Source organism: Hyperolius riggenbachi, chromosome 8 (genome assembly GCF_040937935.1).
Source record: "Hyperolius riggenbachi isolate aHypRig1 chromosome 8, aHypRig1.pri, whole genome shotgun sequence".
Taxonomy (NCBI): domain Eukaryota; kingdom Metazoa; phylum Chordata; class Amphibia; order Anura; family Hyperoliidae; genus Hyperolius; species Hyperolius riggenbachi.
Genome location: NC_090653.1, coordinates 190,962,715 through 190,985,499, shown reverse-complemented (window position 1 = coordinate 190,985,499; position 22,785 = coordinate 190,962,715). Strand labels below are relative to the sequence as shown.

Here is a 22,785-nt window from a genome sequence, read left to right as displayed (position 1 = left end):
CTCCGACTCCGCAAACGGTGAATGAGGCAAACATTACCTCATGCGGCCACAGAGTCCCATGGCTGGGGCACCCAGTGGCCAAAAGTGGGACATAACCTGGGACACATTGCAGCCTAGGACAGGGGACCCTGAACCTGGGACATGTCCCGGCTAAAGCGGGACGTCTGGTCAGGGTAGCTCAGGAGGAAAACAATGCTTAGAGTGGCAAACTGGTTCAATAAGTATTTCATGAAAATCAAACTTACCTTGAGATTTCATTGCTCCAAGAAATTAGAAAAGATTGATCCAGAGATGCTTGTGATGAACATCTGTTCTCTAAAAGCTCTGTGTTGGAATCAGACCCGTGCATTAGTGAAGATACATAATTCTGTGCTTCCTGTAAACATGATTTTTTCATGGGCAGACTTTGCAATCCCTGCTTTGTATTATCAAGAGTTCTATCATATCCATGTACAGCAGGTACATCCTCACAAGAGATAAGGACAGAAGCAGGTTTTGTTGTCTCATGTGATGGCCTCCGCTCTTTGTATTTTTCCCAGTTAGGAGGTGGTGGACGAGGGGGGCCTTGCTTCCTCAACAGAGTTGGACATTCTGTTTCCTTTTCCTTTCCTATTGCTAGGCCTCTTTTTTCCCGTAAAGCAAGGCTTTCTAAGTTAAGCTGACTTAAAGAATGGGTCCTTGATCTCATCAGTCCCTCTTCTGGTGATCTGTCCTGCCTCGATACCAAATTTGAAGTCCTAAGGGGATGGTCACAGTCACAGGACAGATCAAAGTTTGATCTTGCTTTGTAATGCTGAGTCCATTCCTGATCACTACCTTCACAACACAATCTGTGTGAGCCCAGATGATGAAAAGCAGAATTAAAATGACACAGCTCACTGCAATAAAAAAAATAGATACAAAAAAATGAATTTGAATTTCATGTTATGTTTCATCATGTGTTCAGGCAAAAAAGAGAAAAAAACCTTTAATTTTTCAGATTACATTTAAGGTCATCGATTGAATAAACAGGGAATAGCAGCTACAAAAAATATTGTCATTGCAGCAAAGAACCAAAAGGTATGATATCAATTACCCTTATCTACAATAAAACACTCACAATGCATCACTTACAGAAAATGGGGAGTGCCATTTCTTTTTGCTTTGGTGACTAAGCATGGTATCTCGAACTATTGCTTTATTGCACATTTATACCCCTTGAAGAGAGCCTGAGGTGGGCTCAAAAAATTGAAAAAAAGCAGGCTACCTGATCAGCGGGGCTGAGCGGATCAGGTAGCCAAAAAAAAACCAATGCTACTGTGGGCTGCAATGGCCCACTTTCACTTTCCTGACCTATAGGTCACGATGCTGCAACGAGAGACAGCGTGTCTCTTGCGGCGTGCAGGGAGGCGGGGGAGCGGCAGGGGGTGTGGCCAGGGAGAGAGAGCTGCCCAACGGCAGCTCTAGAAACCCTCTAGGAATGCCTCTGGCGGGCATTTTAAACAAGAATTCCTCTCCTCAATGTTTACCTCTGAGATAGCAAAAAATATTGTTGCTAATCGCGGGGGGGTGGGGGTGATTATAGAGCGGCGGTGGGCAGAGAGCGGCGGTGTGGGGACACAGAAGCATGTCAGGAGGCAGAGAAAATGCCTCTGTGTCCCATCTGCCCCCTGAAGATCCACCTCGGGTTCTCTTTAAAGTGACCCTAAAGCTTGATAAAAAAAAATGAGATTAACTCACCTGGGGCTTCCCTCAGCCCCCTGCAGCTGATCGGTGCCCTGCAGCTCCGCTCCGATGCCTCTGGACCCGCCGGCGGCGACTTCCGGTTTCGCCGTCACCGGCCGACAGGCATGGGAACGCGAGTGATTGTTCGCGTTCCCAGCCTGTATATCGCCCCCTATGCTGGTATTGCGGCCAGGAGGTCGGCTGTCGGCTCCGAAGTAGGCGGAAATACCCGATCGCCGTCGGGTCTGCTCTACTGCGCAGGCGCAAGTTTCCGGCGCCTGCGCAGTAGAGCGGACCCGACGGAGATCGGGTATTTTCATCTATTTCCGTGCCGAAAGCAGCCACAGCGCCCCCGCTGGAGCCAGCAAAGGTAAATATTGAAGCTACAGTCGGCTCTGTCGCCGGCTGTTCGGAGGGCTGCAGCGAGACCCCCGTGGGACAGAGGACGGCGTGGGAAGCCTCATTAGGATCCGGAGGCTTCCCCCACCCGAGGTGAGTACCCCCCAGGGGAGGTTTTTGTTGTTACAGAGTCTCTTTAAGGTAGCCATACACCTAGCTATGATGAGCAGATTCAACCAAGAGAAGACTCTCTATGATTGAATCTGATTAGAAAGAAATGTTTTGGCTGCCCATACACTGCAGGCCGATTCCTAATCAATTTCATGGTGAAATCTCTTGGGAATTGGCCAGGCCCGCCGCTTCCGCCGCTGTTCCCTTATGTATAAATGTGTGTAAATGTATGTGCATTTATACATTACCTGTCCTGTGTCATGGTGTCCTTCCTCATCTGAATCCTCCACTCTTCCCTACACTCGCCGGCCGGTGTGGCACGCGTGTGTCACTTCACATGCACCGGCAGCATGTATGGGAAAATGTAATGGACAGCTACGAATTCGGAAGAGGACAGCACCACGACAGGACAGGTCATGTATAAATGCGCATACACATACATATATTTATACATTAGAATAACATCGACGGGAGTCTCGCCGCTCGTCCCGATAGCGCTCGCAGTTACTGCTGTGCACCCGACCGACCACAATGGCCCCACATCTTGCAGCATGTCTGACCAATTAATGCGACCAATTTCTGGCCAAAATTGGTTGCATTGCTGATTGGGCATGCACTGGGAGGGACAGATTTTCATCCGATCCCATTATAATAATCAGAATCGGATGGTCGATCGGCCGCCAAGTCGCCTGATGTATGGCCACCTTTAGTTACACAGCATCAAAAACCAGACAGCTGTTTCAGGGTATTTGGGTTCAAATTAGTTAAGGTATGACTTTTAACAGAAATGTTTCATCTTGTCCATTGCAACCAATCAGAATTCAAGATTCTTTTTAGTCTAGTACTGAAAGGGTTCCATTTCTTTTTTCTTTTTTTTTTGTTTGGGGGGGGGGGGGGGGTTGTGCTTAAAAATGTTCATTTAATATATTTACATATCTTATCCTGGGTAGTGAAGCCATAGTGTTAGCATGTCAGCAAAGTACCTGTAAAACACAGCAAGTGCAATTTTCCTAATTCTGTAGTAACAGGTTCACTTTGAGAAATCTGTACTGGTCACAGAACTTAAAAGCTGAGAATCGAATCGCTAAGGATATCAAATTTAACCCAAAAAAAGTTGTACAAGTACATCAACTCTAAAAAAAGAAAGGTTGACTGTACTGAACTCCTAAAGGATGAGGGGGGGAACTCAATGGTGGACGACCAAGGTAAGGCAGAGTTATTAAATACTTTCTTTGCTTCTGTCTTCACAAGGGAAACATCACTGTTGCAAATTACAGAGGCTGAAGAGTCTCAATCTTCCAACTGTAATATGAAATACTTAACGCAGGAAGAAGTGAAGGCAAGACTAAATAAATTAAAAATAGACAAAGCACCTGGCCCGGATGGCATGCATTCTTGGGTCCTAAGGGAATTAAGTTCAGTTATAGATAAACCCCTTTATCTTATCTTTTGTGACTCTCTTTTTCAACTGGCAGAGTCCCAGTGGATTGGCGTACAGCCCACGTTTTCCCATTATTTAAGAAGGGCAAAAAATCAGATCCAGGAAATTATAGACCTGTAAGCTTAACATCAGTTGTATGCAAACTATTTGAGGGGTTACTAAGAGATACTATACATGACTTCATAGTAGAAAACAATCTTATTTCTTAGCATCAACTAGTGTTGGGCGAACAGTGTTCGCCACTGTTCGGGTTCTGCAGAACATCACCCTGTTCGGGTGATGTTCGAGTTCGGCCGAACACCTGATGGTGTTCGGCCTTGTAAATTCGGGTTCGCCCCGAACTACTGAATGGCCGCCGAACAGGGCCGAACAGGGCCCCTGTTCGGCCGAACAGGGCCCTGTTCGCCCGAACATGACGCAATACGGCCCCCCTATGGGGTCGCATTCCCCGATCGCGGGGGGGGGGGGGGTCGGAAATTCCCCCCACCCCCTCCGCTAGCGCTCCCCCCTCTGCCCGCTTCCCCATAAAAAAAGTTTAAGGCAAGTTAAATAGTACTTGGTGGCTGGCCTGGCACTGGCAGTGGAGTGAGGAGGAGGAGGAGTCCGAGTAGCAGAGTGACGCGTTGAGGCCGGGCAGCGGGCGGTTCAGCGGTAGTACCCTTGTGGTACTTCCGCCCTTTCTCTGACCTCACGTCCTCTACGTGATGACGCATACGAGGGTACGCGTGACGCGTACCCTCGTATGCAGAGGACGTGAGGTCAGAGAAAGGGCGGAAGTACCACAAGGGTACTACCGCTGAGCCGCCTGCTGCCCGGCCTCAACGCGTCACTCTGCTACTCGGACTCCTCCTCCTCCTCACTCCACTGCCAGTGCCAGGCCAGCCACCAAGTACTATTTAACTTGCCTTAAACTTTTTTTATGGGGAAGCGGGCAGAGGGGGGAGCGCTAGTGGAGGGGGTGGGGGGAATTTCCGACCCCCCCGCGATCGGGGCATGCTCCCCCCTTATGCCTGCGACCCCATAGGGCCCCCAAAATGGGCATGTTCGGGGGTCCCATTGACTTCCATTGAGTTCGGCGTTCGGCCCGAACATGCCGAACATCTGGCCCATGTTCGGCCTGTTCGGCCCGAACCCGAACATCCAGGTGTTCGCCCAACACTAGCATCAACATGGGTTCACTAAAGACAGGTCCTGTTTGACTAACATGCTCAGCTTTTATGAGGTAGTGAACGCTAATGTGGATATTGGGAATGCTGTAGATGTGATATATTTGGACTTTGCAAAGACCTTCGACACTGTTCCCCACAAAAGTCTGGTGCAAAAGTTGAGGATGCAAGGACTGGGGAAGAGTCTGTGTACATGGATAGGGAACTGGCTAATGGACAGAACACATAGAGTTGTGGTCAATGGATCATGCTCAAAATGGGAGACTGTTAGCAGTGGGGTCCCACAGGGGTCTGTACTGGGTCCAGTGCTCTTCAATTTATTTATTAATGACCTAGTAGATTCAGTAGTGAGCAATGTTGCTATTTTTGCAGATGATACACAATTGTGCAGAATCATCAACTCTCAGGAAGATAGGGAAATATTGCAACAGGATCTGGATAGGATGGCTATATGGGCACATAAATGGCAGATGAAACTCAATGTTGACAAATGTAAAGTCATGCATTTTGGTTGTACCAATGGTCTAGCACCATACAAAATAAATGGGATACAGTTTGGGGACATCAAACTTGGACAAGGACTTATGAGTACTCATCGACAACAAGTTAAATAATCGCACTCAATGCCAAGCCGCTGCAGCTAAAGCTAACAAAATTTGGGGATGCATTAAAAGGGAAATAAAAACTTGAGATGCTAGCATAATATTGCTCCTGTTTAACTCTCTAGTAAGGCCATATCTGGAATATGGAATTCAGTTCTGGGCACCACATTACAGGAAAGATATTGCAGTTTTAGAGCAGGTGCAGAGACGAGCAACAAAATTGATACGTGGGATGGAAGGTCTCGTTTACCAAGAAAGGTTAGATAAACTGGGTTTATTAAGTCTAGAGAAAAGACGCCTTAGAGGGGATCTAATTAACATGTATAAATACATCAGAGGGCAATATAAAAGCTTGGCGGATGCGCTCTTTGTCCCTTGGCCTTCTCAAAGGACTAGGGGACATGATCTGCGCATGGAGGAAAAACGTTTTAGCCATTTATTTAGGAAAGGGTTCTTTGCAGTAAGAGTGATTAAGATGTGGAATGCATTGTCACAGGAAGTAGTTATGGCAAACTCTATACCTGCATTTAAAGTGGGCTTAGATGCTTTCCTTGCGTTGAAAGACATCCATGGCTACAATTACTAGGCAATGCCTAATGATGTTGATCCAGGGATTTTATCTGATTGCCATCTGGAGTCGGGAAGGATTTTTTTTCCCTTTTGGGGCTAATTGGACCATGCATTGTAAGGGTTTTACGCCTTCCTCTGGATCAAGAGGGATATGTGAGGGAGCAGGCTGGTGTTGTACTTTGTTCTTTGGTTGAACTCGATGGACGTATGTCTTTTGTCAACCCAAATAACTATGTAACTTAATAATTTGCAAATGTTACCTCTCATAAGGGCTTAGTACATGTGGCATGATCTATCCCTTCCATATTTGAGGCAATCTGACTCATGGAAATATTTATTTCCTGTCTTTGACTGGGAAGGGAGGTGAGGGTGTCTTAGTCAGTCACACCCTTTGACAGGAACACTAAATGAAAAAAACTGAACTGCATAGTGGAAACATCTATGGGAAATCCAGACACTAAGGTCTGAGACAATTGGGAGTGCATATTCCAAGAAACAACATTTACCTTACCCAGTTTGACAAATTTCAAGGTACAATACCTTGAAACAAACACACAAGCAAAGAAAATGGTTTTAAGTAAACCTATACACAATATATAATAATTAAAAAAAATACTTTAATAATGGACCTTTCCTGAGAACAACCTAAAGAATTGGCAAAAGAGTTGGCACATTAACAGGACAAAATAGGATGTTCTAGGCAGTGGTGATGGTCTGCTACCGGTCACAGTGGCTACTGCCCCACCCCCCACTGATGCCTGGATATCCTCCTACCTATCCAATCGCTCTTTCACAACATCCTTCAATCGCTCCTCCTCAACCCCTGCGCCCCTGTCAGCCAGGATCCCCCAGGGCTCTGTTCTGGTCCCCCTTCTGTTCTCCATATACACATTTTTTCCCTTTTGGGGCTAATTGGACCATGCCTTGTAATGTTTTTTTCGCCTTCCTCTGGATCAACAGGGAAATGTAAGGGAGAAGGCTGGTGTTGTACTTTGTTCTCTGGTTGAACTCGATGGACGTATGTCTTTTTTCAACCAAAATAACTATGTAACTATGTAACTTCCTCAGTTTGAAAGCTTTTCTCCTCCCTGGGCTGCAAATATCACCTTTATGCCAAAGACACTCAGATTTATGTCCATACACCCCGATATCTCATCCATCACCATGAACAAGTGTTTTCAATCAGTTATTAACGCGGCTGCAAGACTCATCCATTCTTCGCACCACTCCTCATCCACAACTCCCCTCTGTAAATCCTTGCACTGGCTCCCTATCCGTTTCAGGATAAGTTTCAAGATTATATGCCTGGAGTATAAATTTGTGCACAAAACCTGCCCTACCTACAATCTCAGAGCTTATTCTCATGTGTACACCAGGTTGTCCCCTCCAATCCTCCAATGAAGTTCGCCTCACCGCCCCACACATTTCTGTAACGATTGCGGAATCGTCTCCGTGGTCAGCGCACCAGACGTGCGCTGACGCGGCGGATTTCCTCCACAAGCGTATAATTGAGGACACCCAGGCTAGGTGCTATGCACCTGCAGAGGGAAATTCCTGTCGGCAGGTGGAGCTGTGGAGTGCAGAGGAACAGCTCCTCTGCCCTACCACACACGCCAGACAGGAGTTGTACGAAGGGAAGAAACGCAACCGCAAGAGAAACGATTGAGAGTGAGCAAGGAGACAGATTGTGTGTGTGTGCATAAAATTAGTCGCCAACCCGCGACTGTGCACACACCACAGCAGATAAGAAGCAGGAACGCGATCGCGAGAGGTGCGATCGCCAGACGTGACACAAGGTTACAGCAAGGCGGAGCACAAGAGTAGCAAAGGCACAGCAAATAATACAATGAGGAGATACGGAAAACAACAAACGCTAGCTAACCGCGAACACCGCACTCATTCGCAACAGTGCACGTGGTTATGCGCGGTCTCCACGTGATAAGCACAATAGAGAGAAGCACGCCTAACTAACCATCGACAGACAAACATGAAACAGAGGACGCGAACGCTTGCTTAACGGTTACCTCACCGAGCCTCCAGCAAGCGATCGTAGCAGACAAGACAGACACACGAAAACAGGGACAAGCGAGAGATAGGATCCACAGCACTAGCGAGAAGCGAGTGCGATCCAGGTACAGAGTAGCAGAACAGAAGGATCGACAGCACTAGCGAAAAGTGGCCAGCGTGATCCCAGAAGACAGAACAGAAGGATCCACAGCGCCAGCGAAAAGTGGCTAGCGCAATCCCAGGAGACAGAACAGAAGGATCCACAGCGCTAGCGAAAAGTGGCTAGCGTGATCCCAGGAGACAGAACAGAAGGATCCACAGCGCTAGCGAAAAGTGGCTAGCGCGATCCCAGGAGACAGAACAGAAGAGATAGCTGGTAGCAACCGCTGCACCAGCTATACTCCAAGAACAGACATCAGAACCATTTCCTGTCGACCACCGCTGGGACAGGACAACAGCAACAGAACAAACAAACAGACATACGTCCATCGAGTTCAACCAGTATAAAGTACAACACCAGCCTGCTCCCTCACATATCCCTGTTGATCCAGAGGAAGGCGAAAAAACCCTTACAATGCATGGTCCAATTAGCCCCTAAAGGGAAAAATTCCTTCCCGACTCCAGATGGCAATCAGATAAAATCCCTGGATCAACATCATTAGGCATTACCTAGTAATTGTAGCCATGGATGTCTTTCAACTCAAGGAAAGCATCTAAGCCCCCTTTAAATGCAGGTATAGAGTTTGCCATAACAACTTCCTGTGGCAATGCATTCCACATCTTAATCACTCTTACTGTAAAGAACCCTTTCCTAAATAAATGGCTAAAACGTTTTTCCTCCATGCGCAGATCATGTCCTCTAGTCCTTTGAGAAGGCCTAGGGACAAAAAGCTCATCCGCCAAGGTATTATATTGCCCTCTGATGTATTTATACATGTTAATTAGATCCCCTCTAAGGCGTCTTTTCTCTAGACTAAATAAACCCAGTTTATCTAACCTTTCTCGATAAGTGAGACCTTCCATCCCACGCATCAATTTTGTTGCTCGTCTCTGCACCTGCTCTAAAACTGCAATATCTTTTTTGTAATGTGGTGCCCAGAACTGAATTCCATATTCCAGATGTGGCCTTACTAGAGAGTTAAACAGGGGCAATATTATGCTAGCATCTCGAGTTTTTATTTCCCTTTTAATGCATCCCAAAATTTTGTTAGCTTTAGCTGCAGCTGCTTGGCATTGAGTACGATTATTTAACTTGTTGTCAATGAGTACTCCTAAGTCCTTCTCCAAGTTTGATGTCCCCAACTGTATCCCATTTATTTTGTATGGTGCTAGACCATTAGTACGTCCAAAATGCATGACCTTACATTTGTCAACATTGAATTTCATCTGCCATGTATGTGCCCATATAGCCATCCTATCCAGATCCTGTTGCAATATGACACTATCTACCTGAGAGTTAATGATTCTGCACAATTTTGTATCATCTGCAAAAATAGCAACATTGCTCACTACTGCATCTACTAGGTCATTAATAAATAAATTGAAGAGCACTGGACCCAGAACAGACCCCTGTGGGACCCCACTGCTAACAGTCTCCCATTTTGAGTATGATCCATTGACCACAACTCTTTGCTTTCTGTCCATTAGCCAGTTCCCTATCCATGAACACAGACTCTTCCCCAGTCCTTGCATCCTCAACTTTTGCACCAGACTTTTGTGGGGAACAGTGTCGAAGGCCTTTGCAAAGTCCAAGTATATCACATCTACAGCATTCCCAATATCCATATTAGCATTCACTACCTCATAAAAGCTGAGCATGTTAGTCAAACAGGACCTGTCTTTAGTAAACCCATGTTGATGCTGAGAAATAAGATTATTTTCTACTATGAAGTCATGTATAGTATCTCTTAGTAACCCCTCAAATAGTTTGCATACAACTGATGTTAAACTTACAGGTCTATAATTTCCTGGATCAGATTTTTTGCCCTTCTTAAATAATGGGAAAACGTGGGCTGTACGCCAATCCACTGGGACTCTGCCAGTTGCAAGAGAGTCACAAAAGATAAGATAAAGGGGTTTATCTATAACTGAACTTAATTCCCTTAGGACCCGAGGATGCATGCCATCCGGGCCAGGTGCCTTGTCTATTTTTAATTTATTTAGTCTTGCCTTCACTTCTTCCTGCGTTAAGTATTTAATATTACAGTTAGAAGATTGAGACTCTTCCGCCTCTGTAGTTTGCAACAGTGCTGTTTCTTTTGTAAAGACAGAAGCAAAGAAAGCATTTAATAACTCTGCCTTACCTTGGTCATCCACCATTGAGTTCTCATCCTCATCCTTTAGGAGTCCTATACAGTCAACCTTTCTTTTTTTAGAGTTAATGTACTTGTAAAACTTTTTTGGGTTAGATTTGATATCCTTAGCGATTTGTTTTTCAGCTTCAATCTTTGCCTGCCTAATTTCTTTTTTACAATTTTTATTGCACTCCTTATAATTGCTTAGTGCAGCCTCTGTCCCCTCCTGTTTTAAGACCTTATAGGCATTCTTTTTCCTCTTCATTTTATCTTTAACCTTTCTATTCATCCATAGAGGCCTTTTTTTATTCCTAGACATTTTGTTTCCATATGGGATATACATACTACAGTATTGATTGAGTATAAGTTTAAAAGCTTGACATTTCCCTTCAGTGTCTTCCCCTTGTAGTACATTATCCCAGTTCACCAAACTTAGTGCCTGCCTAATTTGAGTGAACTTTGCTTTTCTAAAGTTCATAGTTTTAGTGGTCCCGCTGCCCCGTGGCCTATCAGTCACCAGCTCAAACGTTATCATGTTGTGATCACTATTTCCCAAATGTTCTTGAACCTGCACATTTGATACATTATCTGGTCTATTAGAAATGATCAGATCCAGTAACGCATTCCCCCTAGTTGGTTCAGTTACCATTTGAGTCAAGTAATTGTCCTGTAGTGCTGCCAGAAATCTGCTGCTTTTACCAGAATGGGTAGCCTCAATACTCCAGTCAATGTCTGGAAAGTTGAAGTCGCCCATAATTATGACCTCATTTTTACCTGCAGCTTTTTCAATCTGCTGTAGTAATCGCAGTTCTGCAGCTTCATTAATAAGAGGTGGCCTGTAGCATACCCCAATAAGCAATTGGCAACTTTTATTTCCACCATGAATATTTACCCAAACGGACTCCACATCTTCGCAATCTTCCTCCATCTCATCGTTGAGGACAGCTGTAAGAGAATTCTTAACAAAGAGACAAACCCCTCCACCTTTTTTCCCTGTTCTATCCCTCCTAAACACATTGTATCCTTTTAAATTAGCTATCCAGTCATGGCTTCCATCCATCCATGTCTCGGTTATTCCCACAATGTCATAGCCTTTGTCATTCAGAATGAACTCTAGTTCGTCTATTTTATTTGCAAGGCTCCGAGCATTGGTTACCATGCACTTTATATTTTTACCACCACATTTACCAATTTTGTTTACATGAAATTGGCTACTTGAATTTTTACCAACCTCCTTAATCTTTACACTGTCCCCACCCCCCTCTCCACCCTCCATAATGATAGGTTCCCACTGTCTTTTTACCTCATCTTGTCTATGTATTGAGACTATATCCTCCCGCCTCCCCCCAGATCCTAGTTTAAAATCTCCTCCAACCGTTTAGCCATCTTCTCCCCCAATGCAGCTGCACCCTCCCCATTAAGGTGCAGCCCATCCCTGCTGTAGAACCTGTAGCCGACTGCAAAGTCTGCCCAGTTCTCCAGGAACCCAAACCCTTCCTTCCTACACCAATTTCTCAGCCACTTATTTAACTCCCTAAGCTCCCTCTGTCTCTCAGATGTAGCACGTGGCACTGGCAGTATTTCAGAAAACACCACCTTGGAGGTCCTTGCTTTAAGTTTATCTCCAAGTACCTGAAAATCATTTTTGAGGACCTTCCATCTCCCACTAACTTTGTCATTGGTGCCAATGTGTACCATGACAGCCGGGTCTTCCCCAGCCCCACCCAGTAATCTGTCAATTCTTTCCGCTACATGCCGAGTAATGGTAGTATGGTTTATGCTAGGACAGCTTTACCATGTAGTGTGGTTCATGGTCTAGAGGTTAAGACAGATACCTACTAGCTACTACACACTGCATACTGGGTTCAAATCCCAGCTATGGTATATAAGCATGCTTTTCAAAAAGTACAAATCCTTAATCATGCTACTTTTTCTATTGCATTGATCATAATGGTAGTATGGTTTATGCTAGGACAGCTTTTCCATGTAGTGTGGTTCATGGTCTAAAGGTTAAGACAGATACCTACTAGCTACTACACACTGTGTCCTGGGTTCAAATCCCAGCTATGGTATATAAGCATGCTTTTCAAAAAGTACCAATCTTTAATCATGCTACTTTTTCTATTGAATTGATCATAATGGTAGTATGGTTTATGCTAGGACAGCTTTACTATGTAGTGTGGTTCATGGTCTAGAGGTTAAGACAGATACCTACTAGCTACTACACACTGCATACTGGGTTCAAATCCCAGCTAAGGTATATAAGCATGCTTTTCAAAAAGTACCAATCCTTAATCATGCTACTTTTTCTATTGAATTGATCATAACGGTAGTATGGTTTATGCTAGGACAGCTTTACCATTTAGTGTGGTTCATGGTCTAGAGGTTAAGACAGATACCTACTAGCTACTACACACTGCATCCTGGGTTCAAATCCCAGCTATGGTATATAAGCTGTTTTGAAAATCTGCAATTCCCTACTGGATGATATGAGAGCGAGAGAGCGAGCGAGCGAGAGAGAGAGAGGTTATTGTGCAAAATTCCGCTGGAATTATAAAATTTCCGCGAAATTCCGTTCGAGATATATAGAAATTCCGTTCCGACTAACAAAATCGGAATTATTAATTCCGACCGGAATCACGGAATTATTAATTCCGCGGAATTTTCCGACCATGCCTAAGTATCACCAACAATACAGATATATACCCGATTATTGATGATCTGCAGAATCACCAATAATGCAAGTATGACTAACCTCTGGACACCTGATAAAGTGTAAGTGTTTGGTGCAACAGTGGGCTGTCTCCCGTGGGGCAGGAGATGCCGTTAACAAAAGGAGCAGGTGGCCCTTGGGAGAGTAGGGACTATCTCCTAGGAAAGGGGATAGAGATAACTTGCTATCCAGTGATTCCCTGTAATACTGGGAATCAGACTATACTGCAGCCAAAGGACCCCAAAGGGATAGAGCCCCTGGCTGGACTGCAGAGCGGCCTCTCTGAGCAACAGGAGGTCTCTGCAGCTACCTGACACTTGGCAGGGTCGTGTCACAGGTAGTACAGACAGACTGAACACTCAAGGGGAGAGTGACAGCCAGAAGGGTCAATCAGGCCGGGTCGGCAACACACGAGCAGATAAAGTACAAAGACAGAAAGCTGATTCTGTAACCAGGTACAGGCAGGGTTTGGCAACAGGTAGGCAGATATGCAAAGGTACCGAATCAGAAGACAAGAGAGAGGTCAAGAGAGCAAAGGGTCATAACATATAAGCAGAGGCCTAGTCTAGAGTGTGAGGTCCGTGGTCTCAACACCCAGGAACTGGTCTAAAGTATAACACAGCAATGACACAGTATCCCTAGGCTTGGGTGTGAGGTCCTTGGTCACAACACCCTGGAACTGGTCTAAAGTATAAAACAGCATTGACACAGTATCCCTAAGCTTGGGTGTGAGGTCCTTGGTCACAACACCCAGGAACTGGTCTAAAGTATAACACAGCAATGACACAGTATCCCTAGGCTTGGGTGTGAGGTCCTTGGTCACAACACCCTGGAACTGGTCTAAAGTATAAAACAGCATTGACACAGTATCCCTAAGCTTGGGTGTGAGGTCCTTGGTCACAACACCCTGGAACTGGTCTAAAGTATAACACAGCAATGACACAGTATCCCTAAGCTTGGGTGTGTGGTCCTTGGTCACAACACCCTGGAACTGGTCTAAGGTATAACACAGCAATGACACAGTATTCCTAACCTGGGATGTGTGGTCCTTGGTCACAACACCCTGGAACTGGTCTAAAGTATAACACAGTAATGACACAAGAGTAATCTGGCTCAGTGTGAATTCCCAGGTCCACCTGGTTCTAACACACTGTGGGATCTGACTATGGTCTGAGTGCTAAAACGTATGTATTCGCAACGGCAGACAACTTGAGACTGAGCGGCGAGATCTATATATAGTGCAGCGCGCGCGTAGCTCTCCATCTGTGTGCACTAGAAGGCTCAGACAAACCAGACGCATGCTGCTGTGTGGAAACCGCCGGTCTGAACGTGGAGACAGCCGCCCCGCTGCCAGACCGCGCGGCGGCATCTCCGCAATCCTTTACACCAGGGCTGCGTAATATGTTGGCACTTTATAAATACAATAAATAAATAATAATAATAATAATAAATTATCCCAGGTCACAGGAAAACTTTTCGGGTGCTTGCCAGCAGGCATGCTTGAATGTGCCAAACTTCGATTCGGGTACATTCAAAATCGGGTCTGGGGAAAATTCGGATTCGGATTCGGTTGCGATAGCTGAATTCGGTTCGGATTCGAATTCGGTTCGGGCTCGGTAACAAAAATCGGTAAAAAATTTGTGGTTGCGAATTCGGATGCGTTTTTTTTTTAAAGGGAAATCACATTTAAATAGGTGTAATTTAAAAAAGACCCCAAAAAATGTGATGGAATTTTTTTTTTCTGCATTTCTTCATCGTTTTACCATCTTCTTTCTCGTCATAATCATTACTATCTGTAGCAGTCACGGTGGATGCAGCTGCGGGCAGTCAGGATACCCCCGCAGCTGCTTCATTTTCCCTGTTGGTGTCGGGTGCTTCCTCTGTCCCCTCGGCGTCTAGCACACCGAGGAGAGGTTTGTCTGTGGCGCATAGAGTGGCTTTGTCACGCACGCGCACGTGCAGACAGGATCTTTATGCAGCGAGAAGGCGCGTCAGCTGACCTGCCGGTCGGCTGACGTCAGAGGTGACTCTCTCGGCAGTCCTGATTGGCTGAATGACAGGGGCGTGGCCGAGGGGTCTCCTCCGCTTCTTAAGCCGCCGAGAATCACTTGCAAACTGTCTGCTGTTGCGAATGCTTCGTGCGAGCACTCAGACCTTAGATAGATTCGGTGTGTTTTGATCTGGGAGGAAACCAGGGATTTCACACAGACTAGGAATTATTGTTACTATTGTTGTTAATACTTGATACCTGTGTAGGACTCTGGCTCTCTTCTGACTTTCCCTACGCTACACGATTCTGTACTTTAACCCATCTGATCCTGCTGCTGACTCTGCCTGATATATCTGTATCCTCTTGCTTGCCGATTTTGTACTGTATCTTCCTGTCTGTTGACGAACTGATCTGTCTGACCACTCCACTCACCAGATAGCCCTTGTCACTGGTGAGGTTCATTACTGATAGTACCCACTGGCTCCTCTGGTGAGGTTCTGCCAAAACTATCAGTATTACTGTTGCACCAAGCACTATACACTTGCAATTACCTTATTAGCTATACTTGCATTATTGGTGATTCTGCAGATCACCATATAATCAGGTATAGTGTCTGATTATTGGTGATACTGCAGATCAGATAATAATCAGATGTCTGTGTGCTGCACCAATCGTTAAAGAACAGCAGACCAAAATTTATATGGAGACACTGTGCACTCAGGTCAAACTGTTAACCACAGCCGTGAACGATCTTACCAATATAGTCAACACACAACAGACACAAGTTAACCTATTGTCTGAGGTAGTGACCCGACTTCAAAAGACCAATGCACCAGTGTCATCCCCTATTGTTAGTGAGCCCAGGATGCCTCATCCTGAGAGATATTCAGGGCACCGATCTGATTTTCGGAATTTTATGCATCTCTGTCTATCATATTTTGAGTTACGCCCGGTATCTTCGGGTTAGTGTTGGGCGAACATCTAGATGTTCGGGTTCGGGCCGAACAGGCCGAACATGGCCGCGATGTTCGGGTGTTCGAGCCGAACTCCGAACATAATGGAAGTCAATGGGGACCCGAACTTTCGTGCTTTGTAAAGCCTCCTTACATGCTACATACCCCAAATTTACAGGGTATGTGCACCTTGGGAGTGGGTACAAGAGGGGAAAAAAATTTAGCAAAAAGAGCTTATAGTTTTTGAGAAAATCGATTTTAAAATTTCAAAGGGAAAACTGTCTTTTAAATGCGGGAAATGTCTGTTTTCTTTGCACTGGTAACATGCTTTTTGTCGGCATGCAGTCATAAATGTAATACAGATAAGAGGTTCCAGGAAAAGGGACCGGTAACGCTAACCCAGCAGCAGCACACGTGATGGAACAGGAGGAGGGCGGCGCAGGAGGAGAAGGCCACGCTTTGAGACACAACAACCCAGGCCTTGCATGAGGACAAGAAGCGTGCGGATAGCAATTTGCATTTTGTCGCCATGCAGTCATAAATGTAATACAGATGAGAGGTTCAATAAACAATAAACAGTAATTGGTGTTGTCCAGAATGCGCACAATGCCTGGGTCGCGTTCAATGCAGTCCTAGGCCGAAGAGGTCATAGCCTAGGGTCACAAAAACCTGTTTATTTGGGCATTCTGGACAACACCAATTACTGTTTATTGTTTATTGAACCTCTCATCTGTATTACATTTATGACTGCATGGCGACAAAATGCAAATTGCTATCCGCACGCTTCTTGTCCTCATGCAAGGCCTGGGTTGTTGGGTCTCAAAGCGTGGCCTTCTCCTCCTGCGCCGCCCTCCTCCTGTTCCATCACGTGTGCTGCTGCTGGGTTAGCGTTACCGGTCCCTTTTCCTGGAACCTCTTATCTGTATTACATTTAAAATCGATTTTCTCAAAAACTATAAGCTCTTTTTGCTAAATTTTTTCCCCTCTTGTACCCACTCCCAAGGTGCACATACCCTGTAAATTTGGGGTATGTAGCATGTAAGGAGGCTTTACAAAGCACGAAAGTTCGGGTCCCCATTGACTTCCATTATGTTCGGAGTTCGGCTCGAACACCCGAACATCGCGACCATGTTCGGCCCGAACCCGAACATCTAGATGTTCGCCCAACACTACACGTGACCCGTTCGGCCAATTACAGCGCTAGCCGAATGTTCGGGGAACGTTCGGCCATGCGCTCTTAGTTCGGCCATATGGCCGAACAGTTTGGCCGAACTCGAACATCACCCGAACAGGGTGATGTTCTGCAGAACCCGAACAGTGGCGAACACTGTTCGCCCAACACTACTTCGGGTTCGGAAACTCAGCGAGTTACTTTTATAAAAACGTTGTTGTCTGGTGACTCGCAGACTTGAGCTTACAGTCTTCCCACTGGTCACGAGGCTTTGACTTCAGTTCAGGAGTTTTTCAAAGCAATGGCTATTATATATGATGATCCAGATTTAGCTATGACGTCAGAGAGGAGACTCAAAACTCTCCGACAAGGTCAGAACACAGTTGAAACATACGCTGCTGAGTTTAGAAAGTGGGCGGTGTCAGCCAGATGGGGGCAGTATGCTTTATTAGACTGTTTTTTATCAGGGTTATCCGATGCTGTTGCTGATCTGATATTAAGCCACCCAGAACCTAAAACGGTGGATGAGGCAATCTCTTTAGCTGTCAAGATTGACCGTCAAGTTCGTTATAAAAGGCAAACTCGAGGTAGAGCATCAGTAAGACCCTCTTCTGTTCCTTTCTCCGCTCCTGTGCCTTTCTCTCCTCCTCAGGACGAACCGATGCAAATTGGACAGTCTAAAATCTCTGAGGTTGAGAGAAACAGAAGACGTACCGAGAGACTCTGCCTATACTGTGCAGAAAATGGTCATGTGGTACAAAACTGTCCCAGGAAGGCGGAAAACTCTATCAACTAGGTGTAGCTGGAGGTACTACCCTAGGTGATTCTGTGTTACCTCTAATAAAAAATAGTTGTTTACTTCTCCCGTGTTCTATCACCTGGGAAGATCAAGTCCAATCTACCCAGGCCTTTATAGACTCGGGTTCTGCAGCAAATTTTATGGATTATGATTTTGCGGTTAAGTTTGTTTTTCCTCTCCTATCCTTGGGACGTCAGATTGTTGTTACTGCAGTGGACGATTCACCACTGCAGGGCAAACAGCCTCTGACTAATACTCCTGTTCTGTTGTGTCAAATAGGGGCCTTGCATAAAGAACAGATTCAGTTCTTTGTACCTAAGATGGCTACCTCCACGGTGATTCTTGGTATGCCGTGGCTTCAAAAACATTCCCCTCAGATTGACTGGAGTTCCAGGCAATTGTTGAGCTGGTCCGCCTATTGCCATCATCATTGTATGGAGAAAGTCACGATGTGTGCTACCAGGGTTCAAGTGGAGGGGTTGCCTAGTCAGTATTCTGATTTTGCTGACGTTTTCTGTCCCAAGGCGGCAGACAAACTTCCTCCTCATCGAAGTTTCGACTGCCCCATCAAGTTAAGATCAGGTTGTATGCCTCCTAGAGGCCACTTGTATAACCTTTCGGGGCCTGAGAAACTTGCCATGCAGGAGTATATTAAGGAAAATTTAGCCAAAGGTTTCATCCGTTCATCTAGGTCCCCGGCTGGGGCAGGTTTCTTTTTTGTAAAGAAAAAAGACGGTGGCCTTCAGCCATGCATTGATTATAGAGGTTTGAACAAGATTACGGTGGAAAATCGTTAACCTCTTCCTCTGATTGATGACTTGTTCGCTCAGATTACCAATGCGGGTGTCTTTACAAAACTCGATCTCAGGGGGGCATACAACCTGATCCGCATAAGAGAGGGTGACGAGTGGAAGACGGCGTTCAACACACCCGATGGGCACTACGAGTACCTGGTGATGCCCTTCGGGTTGTGCAACGCACCCGCCGTCTTCTAGGAGTTGGTTAATGAAGTTTTCAGGGAGGTTCTGGGTCGGTCGTCCTAGTCTATTTGGATGACATACTTATTTTTTCATCTAATATTACTGAACACAGGGAACGTGTGAAGTATGTTTTAAAGAAACTACTACAGAATTCCTTGTATGCAAAACTCGAGAAGTGTCTTTTCGAGGTGTCTGAAGTTCCCTTCTTGGGGTACATAATCTTCACAGCAGGACTCTCCATGGATCCCAGGAAGGTTTCTGATGTCTTGGAGTGGCCTCAACCTTTAGGGTTGAAGGCGCTCCAATGATTCCTTGGCTTCGCCAACTATTATAGAAAGTTTATCAAAGTATTTTCTTCTGTGGTCTCACCCCTCACTGAGTTGACCAAAAAGGGGGCAGATACCTACAATTGGTCAGCAGAAGCACAGTCTGCATTTTCATCACTTAAGAAATTCTTCTGCTCCGCTCCCATTTTGAGACATGTGGACATTACTCTCCCATTCATTGTTGAGGTGAATGCGTCAGAGATCAGAGTGGGGGCTGTACTGTCTCAGCACTCCGGTCCGCAGGGCAGATTACACCCTTGTGCATTTTTCTCTAGGAAGTTTTCCCCTGCCGAGAGAAATTATGATATTGGGAATCGAGAACTGTTGGCCATAAAACTTGCATTTGAGGAATGGCGACACTGGCTCGAGGGGGCTGAACATACAATCACAGTTTATACTGACCACAAAAACTTAGAGTGTATTGAAGGGGCCAAACGTCTCAGTCCCAGACAGGCCCGTTGGTCTTTGTTTTTTACGAGGTTCAGATTCGTTATTACCTACAAACCTGGTAGTAAGAATGTCAAGGCTGATGCGTTATCCAGATGTTTTGAGCCTGAGACAATACAGCCCTCAACTCCTGAAAGTATCCTCCCCGAGAAAGTGGTTCTCGCTGCTACTGATACTTGGGAGGATTGGGCAACTACTCTGAGACCTTATCAGCAGGAGGTTCCCGAAGGGAAACCAGATGGGGTTCTCTTTGTACCTCTACAGTTCCGATTACAAATTCTGCAGGTTTTTATTCTCATAAGAATGCAGGGCATCCAGGGGTAGCCAGAACGCAGGAGCTGCTAGACAGATGTGTGTGGTGGCCGTCCATTGTGTCTGATTGTAAGGACTTTGTCGGAGAATGCTCTGTGTGTGCCAGGAGTAAACCATCCAGACGTCGTCCTGTGGGGACTCTGCAGTCGCTACCAGTGCCTGAACAACCATGGACCCATCTGTCCATGGACTTTGTGGGCGAGTTGCCTAGATCTGAGGGGAAAACAGTCATATGGGTGGTAGTTGATAAGTTCAGTAAGATGGCCCATTTTATCCCGCTGAACGGACTCCCCTCTGCTCAAGAACTGGCAGAACTCTTCATCCACCGCATTTTCAGGTTGCATGGGATCCCGGAGAATGTGGTGTCAGACAGGGGAGTCCAGTTCGTTTCCAAGTTCTGGAGGGCATTCTGTCATCATTTGGGAATGAACCTATCATTTTCCTCCAGCTACCACCCACAGGCTAATGGGCAAACGGAAAGTATCAGTCCCTAGAAAAGTTCCTCAGGTGTTATGTGGCAGATGCTCAGTTGGACTGGGTGAAATTTTTGCCATTCACAGAGTTTGCTTATAATAACTTAAAGAGCACCTCTTCAGGTTTCTCCCCGTTCCAGGTGGTAACTGGGAGATCGCCCAAGTTCTCTCCACTGCCAGTAGTGTCATCTCCTTTTCCTGCCCTGGAAGAGTGGCAGTGCGCCTTGAAGGAGATTTGGAGTTTGGTCAAAAGAAACCTAGGAAAGGCCTTTCAGACCCAGAAAAAACAGGCAGATAAGAGACGCTCTGTAGAGTGGGATTTTTCACCGGGTGATTTGGTGTGGGTTTCTACCAGGCATTTGATGTTAAAACAGCCCTCTGTGAAATTGGGTCCTAGGTTCATAGGCCCATACCCCGTGTCCAAAATGATTAATAGTGTCACATATGTCATTTCTCTACTGTCCAGTATGAGAGGTGTGAAGTCATTCCATGTGTCTCTGTTGAAGCCTCCCCCCCCCCCCGGTGATTGATGGAGAACCTGAGTTTGAGATAGAACAAATTTTGGACTCTCGATGGGTGCAGAACTCCATACAGTACCTTGTTCACTGGAAGGGGTATGGGCCTGAGGAGAGATCTTGGGTACCAAGGCACCAAGGCATCGTATGCATGCGAAGGAACTTAGGGAAAAGTTCCATGAGTTACACCCTGAGAAACCAGGTGGACCGTGTCCGGAGTCCACGCCTCAAGAGGGGGTACTGTAACAGTCACGGTGGATGCAGCTGCGGGCAGTCAGGATACCCCCGCAGCTGCTTCATTTTCCCTGTCGGGTGCTTCCTCTGTCCCCTCAGCGTCTAGCACGCCGAGGAGAGGTTTGTCTGTGGCGCATAGAGTGGCTTTGTCACCCGCGCGCACAGACAGGATCTTTACGCGGGGAGAAGGCGCGTCAGCTGACCTGCCGGTCGGCTGACGTCAGAGGTGACTCTCGGCAGTCCTGATTGGCTGAATGTAAGGGGTGTGGCCGAGGGGTCTCCTCCGCTTCTTAAGCCGCCGAGAATCACTTGCAAACTGTCTGCTGTTGCGAATGCTTCGTGCGAGCACTCAGACCTTAGATAGATTCGGTGTGTTTTGATCTGGGAGGAAACCAGGGATTTCACACAGACTAGGAATTATTGTTACTATTGTTGTTATTACTTGTTACCTGTGTATGACTCTGGCTCTCTTCTGACTTTCCCTATGCTAAACGATTCTGTACTTTAACCCATCTGATCCTGTTGCTGACTCTGCCTGATATATCTTTATCCTCTTGCTTGCCGATTTTGTACTGTATCTTCCTGTCTGTTGCCGAACTGATCTGTCTGACCACTCCACTCACCAGTGAGCCCTTGTCACTGGTGAGGTTCATTACTGATAGTACCCACCAGCTCCTCTGGTGAGGTTCTGCCAAAACTATCAGTATTACTGTTGCACCAAGCACTATACACTTGCAATTACCTTATTAGCTATACTTGCATTATTGGTGATTCTGCAGATCACCATATAATCAGGTATAGTGTCTGATTATTGGTGATACTGCAGATCACATAATAATCAGACATCTGTGTGCTGCACCAATCGTTACACTATCATCTTCACCATCTTCTTCTTCACTGGCATCTGGTTCTTTAAGTTCTTCTTCTTCTTCACCTGGCTCATCTTCAATTGGTTTTTCATCTTCTTCTTCACCTGGTTCTTCTTCGTCTTCCTATTCTCCTTCATCATCATCTGGTTCTTCTTCTTCATCATCTGGTTCTTCTTCTTCTTCTAACATTCGGCTCTTCTTCTTCTTCATCATCATCATCTAGTTCTTCTTCTCCTGGTTCTTCTTCTTCTTCTCCTTCACCAGGTTCTTCATCTTCTTCTTCACCTGGTTCTTCTTCTTCTTCTTCACCTGGTTCTTCTTCTTCACCTGGTTCTTCTTCTTCTTCTTCACCTGGTTCTTCTTCTTCACCTGGTTCTTCATCTTCTTCTTCACCTGGTTCTTCTTCTTCTTCACCTTGTTCTTATTCTTCACCTGAAACTTCTTCTTCTCCTTCACCTGGTTCTTCTTCTTCTTCACCTGGTTATTCTTCTTCACCTGGTTATTCTTCTTCTTCTTCACCACCACCATCTTTTTTTTTGTTTTGTGTTCATATTCTTCCTCTTGAACCCAACTTAATGTTTTTCCCTTACAGAACTCTACTGTTGTAAAATTTTATCTTCATAGCTAAATTTGTGGCATGATAGCTAGTGGCGCAGCACAGTTTTCAACCCAGACACCTCAGAATTTATTTTTTTTTACAACAGTATAC

The 22,785-nt window shown here is 45.7% G+C and overlaps 1 protein-coding gene across 3 annotated transcripts in view; it reads right to left on the bottom strand.

Annotated features, from left to right (window-relative positions):
* The window catches only part of SHROOM4 (shroom family member 4), a 517,479-nt gene that overhangs the window by 335,545 nt on the left and 159,149 nt on the right, over window positions 1–22,785 (bottom strand). For all 3 annotated transcript variants that reach the window (XM_068248050.1, XM_068248051.1, XM_068248052.1), the window contains exon 5: window positions 246–878. In XM_068248050.1, coding sequence (XP_068104151.1) covers window positions 246–878 — 633 coding nt within the window. The remainder of the gene's footprint in view (window positions 1–245; window positions 879–22,785) is intronic.